At 32.1% G+C, this 13,924-nt stretch overlaps 1 protein-coding gene across 1 annotated transcript; it reads left to right on the top strand.

Annotated features, from left to right (window-relative positions):
• Window positions 1-260: 260 nt before the first annotated feature.
• On the top strand, window positions 261-12,344 carry LOC134273528 (uncharacterized). The gene is made up of 10 exons (XM_062755726.1): window positions 261-591; window positions 830-968; window positions 5,478-5,679; window positions 7,978-8,804; window positions 8,880-8,997; window positions 9,597-9,776; window positions 9,902-9,938; window positions 10,624-10,911; window positions 11,541-11,620; window positions 11,780-12,344. Exons 1-10 carry the CDS (start codon window positions 261-263, stop codon window positions 11,783-11,785), a joined length of 2,208 nt encoding a protein of 735 aa, XP_062611710.1. The 3' UTR covers window positions 11,786-12,344.
• The last annotated feature ends 1,580 nt before the right edge of the window (window positions 12,345-13,924 follow it).

Raw genomic sequence — 13,924 nt, forward strand, 5'->3', positions numbered from 1 at the left:
ATTCATAAATTATTAAAACAATGAAATATAGAATTTGATATGTAAAAGATGATACAAACCATAAAATTTTGAAAAAATACTACTTTTTGAATTGAGAAATGTCTTTTTTCAGAGCGGGGGATTGCCCCCCCCCCTCGCCTTGTACGCCTCCATTCTTTCTTAATTAAATTTCAGTTAAAAAAAAACATGCATATGGTCCACGTATTGCAGTCCTTTTTTTAAAGGACAGGAACTTGTTTATACCATTATTTAATTATTTTATGCCCAGCATCAGCAAATTATTCGATTTAATTACAGTGACTTCAGAAAGACGTCCAACAATAACACAATGCACGTCCGTTCTTGCTAATATTGAAAGAACTGGGCAGAAGAGAGAGCTCTACCGCTTTATAATAGATTCATCTGAACCAAACTCCACAAGAGTAGATACGCTATGGCTTAATCAAAAGGATTACAATTACATTAACGTCACATTTGCCGCCTTTTATACAGGACCGGAGAATATAGCACTTCCAGAATATGTCAAAGGGTTCAAATTTGGAATAACGTCAGGGAAAATTCAGATTGGATTATCGAAAGTTGATAGAAAAAGTAAGATATTATTGTGAAGTCACTAGTCTCTATTTGTTTCAAGTTTAAGAATTTATCATTTTGTATTGTCTTTTTACTTTTGGTCATCTTTAATATTTGAGAAAACAATTGTTCGATTTCCATTGTATATGACTTCAATCCAGAATTCCTTAGCAAATGTATTGAAATCGGAGGGTAGTATGAATGAAATGTGAAGTTAACTTATCTGCAAAAATGATATTTGTCTTTACTTTATTAGATCAGAACAAACCCTTTGTGAGCCAAAATGAGACCAAAAATTGTCGTTTCCAACCTGGATCACTTAATCCAAATGATGATGTTTTTCATTGCAACTTCACGGATGAAAATTTTGACTGGCTATTCGAAAACGGAGACAAGTAATAAAAAAAACAATTAAGCATTCAAATAGCTATTTAAGGAATGAATTAATGAGCAACCGAAGTTCTATTGTATAACCTGGTTTGGCTCAGTTTTCGCTTTTTTGTAAACCGCGAAACTGCTCCAACCCAAGTTATATTTGTATAACTTAGGTTGCTATTTAATTCAATCTTCATAATTTAATTCTCAATTATTGAGTAAAGAAAACGTGATAATTTCTCCCTTAACAATCAAAAGACGCGTTACAATCATAATAAAATTTTGTACGCATTATTTTTGTTTAAATTCAGGTTCAGTGATACTCTGATAAGGTCGCCCGCGTGGCGTAGTGGTTAGAACGTCTGTTCTAGAGTCGCGAAGTAATGAGTCTATCCTTACGCCGCGGGTTCGAATCCCACTGTGGGACATGGAGACCGGTCCTTCGGATGAGACCGTATAAACTGAGGCCCCGTGTCGCAGTAGGTGCTGGCACAAAAAGATCCCTAATTACTCAATGGCCCTGAGTGCCGAGTATAGGACAAAATTTGTAGCTCTTCACCGGCAAGTGGTGGCGTCTCCACGCATATGAGTGAGAAATTCTCGAGAGGGACGTTAAACCACATAATGTAGGCCTTTCAACTAATTTTTCAAGTTGCACATACGGTAAAAAAAATTACATAGATAGATTTATAGGTACATGAAATTATCAAAAAAGATGATAACTTATGCATACTTTTAATTACATCATTAAAAAGTTTAATCATTTATAATTGACTTTTCCGACGTTGTGTTTAAGGACAGGTAACTCAGGTGTGAAAAATGACCAACTTAGTGCCGATTTATCGGTTATCGTTTATAGGAATGACATATAGGCTGCTTCAGCATTGGTATTGTTATATACACAAAAGGGTTCCTTACATTGTTTTGTACACAAAATGTTTTGACCAAGAGAAAGAGAATGCCTTCACTCTACCTGAAATAACAGGTCAAATGAATGGGGAACAGACTATATTCAATAGATTTAACTCTATTTGACGATTATTATGAAGAAGAAAATTTAATGTCATGTTTTTTGTGTTCGCGCTTTTTCGCTTCCTGTGTAAATATGTATATATTTACAAGTAAATGCAACAATTGATCATCTTATTTGTGTTACTAAGCACGAAGGGGAAGGACCGAGTATAAAAATTTAAATAGGTTAGAACTGAGAAGGAGGGTAGATTTCACTTTTTATTTTAATTAAAAATTTTAATTATATGCAGTAAACCGGTGTCCGCAAGTATACAGTCAAAAAGCTTAACAATGGTGCTTAATTCTAAAACCACTGGATTCTACTGAGAGCAAAAAACACTTGGGAAATGGTAAAAACTGCCTTGCGTGTAAACACGAGCCTGCTCTAAACAAGTTTCAGCAGTGAGTTATCGTTCATAACACCGACCCCTAGCGGCAGTTGAAAGGCCTACATAATGTACAATCAATCAATACTCTGATAAGAGTGATAACTCTAAATGAGATAAATGTCTATTATTCCTTTAAAGATTTGCCAAGTTGAAATGTCTCGTCCAATTTTGCCCCACAAGCTATGATATAATTGTTTGTATTTTACTTGTATGTATGAAACATCATTAAGGTTCAAGCATCAATTTATATGATTGAGCAGAGTGTTTATGAACCGTAAACGTTTATGGATATTTTGATTAATTAGCCTATAACACGCATTCTCAGTTTATAGTGCCAATTCGACTTTGGGAAAAGTAAAAAAAAAATGTGAGCTGAAACTAACATTTTTATATGTCATTTGAAACATGAAAGTGTATAGTTATTAAAAATCACAATTTGATTTACATATACTTCGTGCTGTGTTTTGTTGACCTCCTTCGAAATGAATGCGGTTGGAGGGCTTATTTTACACCAAGATATTAACGTGATGTTGTTAAGCCATATTTGGAAACGAAAGATTTTTTTAATACAAAATTAAGATAATACACATCAAATTTTGTTAACTATAAACATTTATGAAACCATTTGAGCACATTTGTAAAAGGGTGTGGAATCTTTTATTCAATTATGAGTAAAAACAAAACAGGCATAATTTTCATTTTAATGAAATTATTTTCTTTTTATTTTATAAGGTTTTTATCAAATCTGACGATAAGCTAAATAAGGACAATACTCCCTAAAATGCTTTATTATTTGATTCTTCATTAATCTGTTCAGAGAAACGCACATTATTTAAAATATAAGAAGGTAAAATATTTCGCCATTACCTGGTTACGAAGTGTTTGTTAAATATCACGTAAATATCGCACATAGACATCATACAAAATAAAAAGTATATTCGGGGGGAAATGATTATATTATTTCAAATTTTTGAATTTTATGAATTTTCTTATCTGTGTTCTTGACAAAGGGTTGAATTTAAAATTCAAGCTACATATCTATAGATGAATCATTTAATTTATGACACCCCTTCCACCATTTAATCTGTTGATTACATGTATTTCAAATGCCTAATTGCTTGTGAAAACTCGTAAACTGAATTTTCAGTACTGTTAAAGCATAGACGCATACGTTTTAAGTTCTATGTTTAAGCAACAATTTAAATGGAAAAAAAATTAGGTGCACAATTTAATACATGTATTTCTTGCAAGGCAACAAAAATGGAAATGGATTCAATTTCGACCAGTTTCTTGACACCCAACACCCACAGCCGTCTTTTTTCTTTGACCCGATGTGGGAACCCCCCCCTTTCCCCTATATGCAGCGCAGCGCCTATTCTCTGAAATTATATTTCCTACAAAAAACGATATTTTCTTTTTAAAAATGTTTAGCTTGGTGTACAATTTAGGTGCATATAACGATTTTTTTTAAGTTGACGATACACTATCAGTTCAAACAAACAGCAAAATACAAACTTTAAGAAAATTTTGTTTCAGATTTACGTTCTGAATGATAACGTGTACATGTATTTAGGACTGTATCAATATATCGATATATCGATGGGTATGATATTCAACAAAGATATTGTAAGTAACTTCCAATACATATCGGACAGACACTTTTTCTTCAAATTCTGTTTAAAAGATGGGAATTTCAATTACCAAAGATTATATTTTACTTCTTTGAATTAAAACCTTCAATAATTACATAATTTCTAAGAAAATAACACAGTTTTTATAATTATTACAAAATACAAAGAGAATTTTTTTTTGAACATGTTGATTTTAAATGTCATCTAAAGATTTAATTGAAGTGTTAATTTAATCAATACACGCTATAAAAGGGGTAATAAATTTTAATTGTTAAAATGTATGCATTAAAATGATAGAATCCTTTTCTGATGGACTTGAAGAAAATCAATATATATCATATTGTTTAAAAAAATTTATTTATCACAAATTTTTCTCAAAACACAGCCCTAACTGTATTATCTTAAAACTGTAAAAAGCAACATTCGATCATTAAACCATAATTCTACTTAAATAATATGTCATTTATTTTCAAACCACACGGATGCACAAGATATTGTTTAAAAAAATGTGATTATTAATTCTGCACTTGTAACAGAAAAGAAAATGCCATTTTATGAAACAGTGTATTTCTTCATGTTTTTAGTTTTTAAATCGGTCAGATTCACTCGCAAATCTGTTAAACAGCTTTAGAATTTAAACAGTTCTTTTAGTAACGTACATGTAAATATTGGTAACGTAAATATATACGAATGATATTTATAAGATTTATAACTTTTAATGCTGATATATTTTATTATTCCATTGTTAATTAAAGGCATATTCTAGTGCTTGAAAAGTGTCTTCCAATTTGACCCATAGGAAACAGTTAGTTCTCTTCAAATTTGTGAATAAATACTAACAAGTAAATATCGATGAATTTTTTAACCCTTACTCATAAGATTAGGGGGCTATTTTTTATAAATACAGGTAAACAGTGTCTTTTTTACCATTATATAGAGGTGTTCATGATGTTAAAAAGTTACAACTTAATCCTATTGAGTCAGTTCAGCAATCATTTAAATCCTTTTGAATTTCCAAATAGAAAAGTTAATTTTGCGGTGACATCAAAATTTGATAAATATATTTAGATTTTTAAAAAATTGTGACACGCATATTTGTGAAGGGTGTGATATTCAGAAATATAACTTAAATGTAGGACAATGTAAGAAAAAGATATGTAAGTGATTTAAAACTTCTATTTGGTTTAAAATAAAAACTACACATGATCGGCGACAGTAACGTAAATATCGATTTCTGCTATAAAATGCGATTTTCTCCTAAGACAATCATTCAATGTACAACAAACAATTAGTGTATTTTAATCAACAACCAACAATGTTTCATATGACTGGCAGAAAATAAAATTTATTAGAAATATTATATAACTTAAAACACGGTACATTATTTATAGCGAATTGAGACTATACTTTGAGAATGCGTGAAAATAGGAATTGTTATGTAGATGTTAGACGCTACCTTCTACGATTAATTCCATTATATTTCTATGTCCTTAAACAGTTTAACGTTAACTGTTATTGCTGAACACGGAGGGTATCGAGAACTCGAAGGACCAGGAACTCAGTTACAGAAGGATCCCTTCATTGGCCAAAGTACAACAAAATCAACAATGTTTCGTTTTGACTTCAAGAAACCGCGTCATTGCCTTCAAGAGAGAGACTGCGCAGAAAAAGCCTTAGATGTAACAGAAGACATAACAAAGGTTCTTTAAAATATATATATTTTAATTTTCTTTCACGTTAAATATTTCTTTAAGGGGGATGTACGGCCACATTTAGTGCAGTGAGAGCAAAATGTAAACATTTCTTCAAATGGCTAAAATACATTATATTTTGATCAAAATTTAAGTCTTTTTGATAAAGATACAATAAATATGCATAACCGAATGCATGTTGTGCATATATAATCTATACTTTTGCAGAAAAATGCTTTTGATATGCTCCTTAGAACTGCGCAGCTACAGAATTCAGCAGAGCCTTAAAAAATCCAAAAAAATATGCAAACTGTGCATTAATGTTCTCTCTACAACCATTTGTTGAGAAAATGTCTAAATTTTGCACTTTTAAATGATAATTTCAAGTTCAAAACAAGGAACCATTGTCTTCAAAAAGAGTGTAAAGAACCATGAAAGTAGTTCATGGATAGCAGCACGTGGTCTATTTTTAGCACAGAATTTTGTTTTCCAGACCTCTTCTTAATATGGAAGGAAATAACAATCTTTAAATGTAGAAGAGAATTACAGTTGCAAAATATTTCAAATAATATGAACACTTTTAAAAGAGGAAAGGTGTTATAGTGTGGCTTGAAGTAATTTATTTAGTTTGAACATAATTTTTTTTTTCTATTTGCCCATATTTTCAAAATTACAATTGTACAAAGAAAAGAGAAAAAATCAACCTATAAACATCTTTAAAATGATGTTTGGTGGTCCTCCCAACTCAGTGAAAAATTATAGGGTCCATATTTATAGGTGAGAAAAAAATCCTTAAAATTTAAACAGAATTGTTTACGGAAGAAAAAAAAATATCGTGTAATGGAATGTTAAAAAAATGAGTCGGGCCATTTCTAGGCAGTAGATCGGGAGAGGGGGCAACCAAATATTTTTATAACAAGTGGTATTATAAGGCTAGTACATGTTCCATCACATACTTAGTAATGCAATTTTTTAAAAATCTTTAACTCTATTTTAAAAACAAACAAAGGATTTTCGGGGGAGGGGGGGGGGGTTAGCACTCACTTTTTTGCGATGATAGACATAGCATATGCAATAGACCTTTCATTGCAAACATTGTGCTCACTTCTAAATTTCATAGAAACAACTCATTATATTTTATCAAGCTTCGTATATTCAATGAGCGAGAGCTTACAGCGTTAAATGTCAACATAATGAGACATGATGCGTTTTTGTGTCCAAACATGACCCCATACAATGTGTGGGTCATTGCAAACATTCTAGCTATTTATGTGAGGTGCCTGAAGGAAATCCTATAAATGCCTATTTTTTGATCTAACTTATAAACAAAATAGACATATGTACCGACTTTTCGAATGTAAGACATGTAATTACAATTTATTTTTCATGCACTGTGTATTGTTTAACATTTTCAAATTAAATGCTAAGCATCCTTCTTGCAGCGCCCCATTTGAAAATAACTTCTATCGCCACAGAAAAAAGACCACCGTAAACATATATGTTTAGGACATTTTTATCTTTTTTTCTTGAGTTTTAAAGAAACCAACAAATTATCAAGACTTGTTCCATGAAAAAATTAATATAATCATGGTAATAAACGGATTTATCCACAGCAGATATATGCACATGCCAACCATGTGCTCAGTGGAATAATTTTAGCGAGGAATTTCGAGTTGTAAACAGAACAGTTTTTCCCGATTTGCTGGAGTGAGGTTAAAATCGCGTTTTTTCATTAATCAGACGACGCGATGCAACAAATAAAAGTAGTAAGTAATATAACCTTATGATTATTACTTAGTAATTTCTTGTCTTGGTTTTATAATGGTCGCATTTATTCTTACACCAGACTATAGATCCAATATGGCTTGTACATCCCCCTTAATGCACAAGTAAAAAAATTTCAGACTGTCAACAATATTAATTCCCCCCTTTTTTTTTTAAAGTTATGTGTTGACATTCTAAGTACATGTAAACGATAGATATGTTCCCGCTATTTCACATATGCGATAACTTCGCATCTTAAAAACTTTTTTGTCGATGTTTAAGTAAAATTTTTTTATTCAACTTCAGATTCGAGCTACATGTATACTTAAAATATATTTCTTTTATATTTTAAAAAGAATTGTACTTAAAAGTTACAAAAAATGAATAAAGCACCGTTTAAGCTAGTTCTAACGAGTATATCAGAGCTGATACACTACAAGGTTTTAGAATAGTTGATTTCTGCATGCATCGGTTTCAACTTTTCTAACAGTTTGGCTCAAAATAATGATATTATTTTGCTTGATATATTTTTTTATACGAAAGTCCCCGATAACATTTACTTGGAACAAATGGAACGATGATCTCTCAGGACTAAAAGAATACAAACTGCAAGTTTATTTGCTAAAACCGAATACAACATACCTTACAGAGCCCTACCCGTGGAACCCACTTGAAGAGATTGTCATTAACGACACCAATGTAAATGTTTGGTATTATATCCCCCCAATGGCAGGGATGTATTCGTTTATTTTAAACGTGATAGACAATGCCAACAACACACAGTACGCTCGCACCTTGGTCTTGTATGATCCTTCATCAAGCGTCACTCTGTCGACTTCACCGTTCATTGCCACAAGTGCTGAACCAGAGACGAACTACATGTGGCAAAATAATCTCAAAAATAACATTACAGTATCATGGAAGGGACGCTTTGAAAACAAATTTCACGATACAAATAAACTTCTGAATCAGGTTTCACATTATCAACATTTTGATCATATGATAAAATACGAAAAGCATGTCCCACAACAACTTGATGATAAGACGGGGAATAGAACGCTGGAACGTATACCAAATATTCGTGGTATAGTGAAATTTGACTATTTCTATAGGAATGGAAACCAGGGCAACAGGACGCCCACGTCATGGGTTCCAGTAGGAAATATATCTTCAGAAAGCCAAACATTCTTTATGGACCGACAAGATGGAAATGCAATAAATTTCTGGGTCAGAGCAACCGACGTCATGGGGAATGAAAAAGTAGACATGACAAAAATATTCTTCGATTCCACTCCACCAAATGAACTGGCAGACTCAGATGTTAGATTCACACTTAACATTAAATCACCTACGTACGCTTTTTCGAGTCGGTAAGAAAAAAACCTTCTTTTGAGATTTTTGCATTCTCCTTTTATACAAATTCACAAAACCCCCTATATTTTTAGATTACAGGTAGATGCGCATGATAGAAATAGCGGAATTTATAAAGTCCACTTGGATCTACTAGGATACAGCAGCAACGAATTATTCCATGGAACTGATATAAAAGGGAATAAATCTGATGTAAATATCATACTCCTGTATTTCCATTTAAGTTTACAATATTATGAGCACTTTTTTAAAGTCATTAACTTAAAAAAACAAAAAACCAACCAAAAAAAAAAACAAAAAAAAAAAAATCAAAAAAACAATTTTAATAAAAATAACAGAGAAAAGATCGTATTGCTTGTTTATTGGCTGAATACAGGGGTTAAAAAAAACAATCGATTTTTTATGCATTCGTCAAAGTAATAGTGTGGATAAAATAAATTGGATCAAATTTTTAAAGAAAAAAATTACAACTAAGTCCGACATGTATTTTTCAAATGACTATTTTCGGTGCAGTTATTGAAAGAAGTAATTTTTTAAAAAATATTTATCTTTTAAAGTTCATCGATTTTTAAGTATGAGAGATAATTCTTAAAAACATAAATATCAATTATCCTTTCTGAAATTGACAAGTTGAAATGTCTTTTTTCGACTTTCTCACTTCATGCTATTTGTTTGCATTTTACTTAAATAATACATAATCTTTGAAAAATAAGCGCTAAAGCAGCATTTTATGTGAGTCAGCAGAGGGTAAATGAACCTAAAAAATCATGATCATTTTGTCTTTAATTAAGGTTGATGCTGGAATAAAAGTATACCAGATAGGGACGGGAGATTTCTATTATTTTAGTCATTACATTGACATCAACAATTGTTGGATGGTGCTGTCGAAGGAAAAATTCGCAAATGAGTTTGTTTTGTTACATTTGACTGTATATAACAACGCAATGAAAACTACCCGTTATAGTAAGACGGTAAGGAAAATTCGTGTGATTGCATGAATGACATATAATAACACTCATAACATGCTATTATAGAATCTATTTTTTTTTCTTCAAAATAATGAACCTTTATTTTTGTGTTTCACGACTTTTCACAGATTACAGATTTAGTTTCACTTGACGGCATAGATGAGTGTAAGTTATGTTATCAGTTTTTACAGTTTTATTGTTTATTTGTATGTAGAAAATTACAATGAACAATATTGTATACATAAGCTGTATAATATTCAGTTAAATCTTTCACAATGAACACAATATACAAATACACAATATAATAACTGCAATGTAATCTTATACAAGGTATACAATATGCACATTTTTGATATAATAAATGTCCACTCTAATCTAATACATTCCCTACAATATACAAATATACAATATAAAAACTGTTCAACCTAAACATATATAATGTATACAATATACAAATATATGATGTCTAACACTTTACAATATACAGTATACAATATGCACATATGCAAAGTAGTTACTGTACATGTGCAATATAAACTTCTACAACACATACAATATACAAATGAACGGTAAAAAACTGTTTAATCTTGTCTTATATAATATATACAATATACAAATATTCATTTTATGATCTATTCACTCTATGCATTGCATAAAATATACAAATATACAATATAATAAATGCCTCATCTTATCTGATACAATGCGTACAATACTTAAATGTACGTTTTAACTATAATTCAATCTATTCTTCTACAATTCATACAATACAATATAATAACTGTGCAATCGTGTCTTATACAATGCATTCAACATATAAATATACAAAGTGATACCTCTTATTTATCAGACACTGGCCCTAAAAATTTGACTGTGTTAGAAACCTACGACCACAGTGTTCGTCTGAAATGGATCGTATCTCCATCTTGCTACAAAAGGTCCAGGATCGTCCTACAGTTCCGCTCATCTAATGGCCGAACAGAGAACCGATTTATCGACAAGGACGCAGACTGGGTGGATCTGACAGGACTGAATCCAGAAACAAGTTATAACCTGTCTTTTATCACAGAGTATGGAAGACAAAAAAGTGATCCCGTGTTTCTGCACTTCAGAACTAACAAACTACGACCAGCCTCTGGTAAAAATTTCGTATTAGTATTATAGTCGACATAGGGTGGGGGTGGGGGGTAAACAATGGGGAGGACAATGGGAGGATGATACAGGTCATCATTCACTGTTTTTAAGACAAATTCTTATTTCGGTTAAAAAAAATCTAAATCACATGATTACTTCTTATTTTTAAAGGAATTCGTTGAAAGAAATATTTATTTTTTTCAAATTTTGTTTTTATGATTTGATTCATTACGTCTGAGATCATAAGATTTTTGTATATAATAGTAGTATAGCCGACATATGGGGTGGTGGTGGTGTAAACAATGGGCCTATTTTTTGAGAGACGAATGGGGCGAACAATGGGGGGGGGGGGGGATGGTCCGGATCATCCCCCTCTATTGTAAGGCCAGAGAAGGGGGCCAATGGAGCAAGGTTGTGGATGACCTCTCCGTGACCCGGAGGAGACTTTGCCGTGTCAGAGACACAATAATAACGGGATAATCCCCATTTGTTAACAAGACCATAAAGATACATGTAGCATATCTCCGGTAGCATAATGACCAGATGATGAGTGTTTATGACGTGGATGTAATGATATGTAATCATGTTTTTCTTAATTAAGTGGACAATTCATGGATATTTTTTTTTTTGCAGAACCGACAAGTACAGCTGCAACGGACACAATGGAAACAACAAAGTTTTTATTTTTATGTTACGCCGTATGTTATCTACAGGTCTGGTCATGTGTTCAATTGTTTCCATTGTTTGGAAACTATTTTTCGTTACACAATTAACATCTTCTTAATTTTTGTCAATTAAGAATTTTAAATCATTTGAACGTACTGGTAAAGTCTTTTATGTTCCTTTATATTTCTATATTGGTTTCTCTACAGCTTTAAGTACGTCCGAGACGGATAAAGTCACCGCCTCCTCTCTGATGACAACTCCTTCACTCCCCGGTATCTGTAAACACGACGACGTAACACCACAAGCCACATCTGACATTACAAACACTTCCCCTCTCAAGTCGCAAGAACGGAAAACGACCCATTTAACCACGTACGAACGAACTAAGACCACCTCGCCTACCCCCTCCCTCATCACACACAGCGACACGACTTTCCTAAATACACCCCCTTCCCCCAATACCTACGAAGACGGGAAAATCAACAGTACATCCTCCTCCCACATTACATCACCCGACGCTACGGACGCTTCAACGAGGGACACGACCCGTAGTACCAATGAGAGTTCGGACAAGGGTATCAGAAATGGACTTGACTATTTATTCATTACTTTCCTTGTACATTTATTAGTTGTTTTGTTTTGAACATAGTTTATTGATTGAATTGAACATATTTTATTGACAGAGTCAAAAGGATCTGAATAACTAGATATACAATATAATGTCATGCATCATTTGGAGAATCTACAATGTTTCGTCAATAAATTTATGAACAGCAGCAAAAATACTGTTATTTATCTGTAAAGGCAAATTAATATCACCATAAAATAATAAATTAATATCAATAGAAACCAAATTTAGCATGAACAAATGATTAAGAAGAGTGCTTCTGGCATTAGAGTAATTTGTGCATGCAAAAAAAGAAATGATAAACATCTTCGTTTTTTCCACATAAACATAATAGGTACTTACAATATTTTGTTTATATAGATCTTGGTTAAGTATACAGTAATGTCTTAACTTGGTATGAATGATATTTGTGTATTGTTTACCAAAAGAAAAGTATGATGGTGGAATATCAATTTTTGTTGTCAAGTTTTTTTTCGAAATGTTTTGACTAAAACGGCTTCTCTCGTATCTGTTTTTAATAAATTCCATTGTTTTGTAGCGTCAGGTACACGTGAGTTTCTAAATAGTTTTAATCTGCACCTAGGAACAATTATAAATCTTGTTTTTACGGGTATTATATGTGGATACATGTTCACGCTTGTTGGGGACAATATCTTTCAAACATTCTGATACTCGTCCGGTATGAATTTTGTACATAGTACTTATTTTAGCAATATATATCGTCTGATTTTTAAAGTTTCCCATCCAGTTTCAGAATAAAGTGCACAAATATAGGGCGCCCGGTTACAATTCCAGCGGCGACTAATTGTACTTTTTCAAGTATTTCTGCATGATATTTCCGAGGAGCCATCCCAAACAATTGAAGCATATTCAAGCATAGATCTGATGAATGTAATTTACAGTTTTGTTAAGATTTTTCTACCCATTTTGAACGTTAACCTCTTTAAAAGGCCACGTTTATTTAATTGGCACTGTTTACAACTCCATCAATATATTCAGACTTACTAAGATTTTGCGACAATAGCAAACCCAAATGGCGATGGACTGGAAAACACTCAAGACTATCGCTTTAAAAAAATAACTTTGGCATAACACAAATGTTTTTCTTATTGAAATAAACTACCTTAGTTTTAGATGGATTGAATTTGAGTAGCTATTTATTTGACTTAATTTCCAATATGTGTAAATCATTATTCAATTTCAACCTCATTAAAATCAGAACTTTGTTACGGTGCAGCGACCATCAGAATTTCGGAGATTAACAAAGATCTGATTTTAATCAGATTGGATTCAATTTGTATTCTATATCCCATATATTGTATGATGATTGTTTGAGGGAATTATCATCCGCAAAAAATCTACACATTGAAATTATATTTTTTAGCAACATCATTTATCATGTTTATATAAATAAGAAATAACAGTGGACCTAAAACGAAACCCTGAGGTACACCTGCAAAAATATCTTGTTTTGATGATAAAATCTTTGTACATAACGTTTTGAGACCTTTGACTTAGATAACCGGAAAACCATTGGAGAATATCACCAGATATACCATAAGTTTGCAATTTAAATAGAAGCCGTTTGTGCCAAACTCTATCAAAAGCCTTTGAAAGATCACAAAAAAACCACACAGCATGATTTGACATCATCTATGTTTTGAACAATACTATGATATGTTTGTAGTAATTGATATACAGTTGAATGACCAGGTAGATATTC

The sequence above is a fragment of the Saccostrea cucullata genome, unplaced genomic scaffold (assembly GCF_032062105.1).
Source record: "Saccostrea cucullata isolate Sc308-1 unplaced genomic scaffold, CSIRO_AGI_Scuc_v1 ctg7975, whole genome shotgun sequence".
Taxonomy (NCBI): Eukaryota; Metazoa; Mollusca; class Bivalvia; order Ostreida; family Ostreidae; genus Saccostrea; species Saccostrea cuccullata.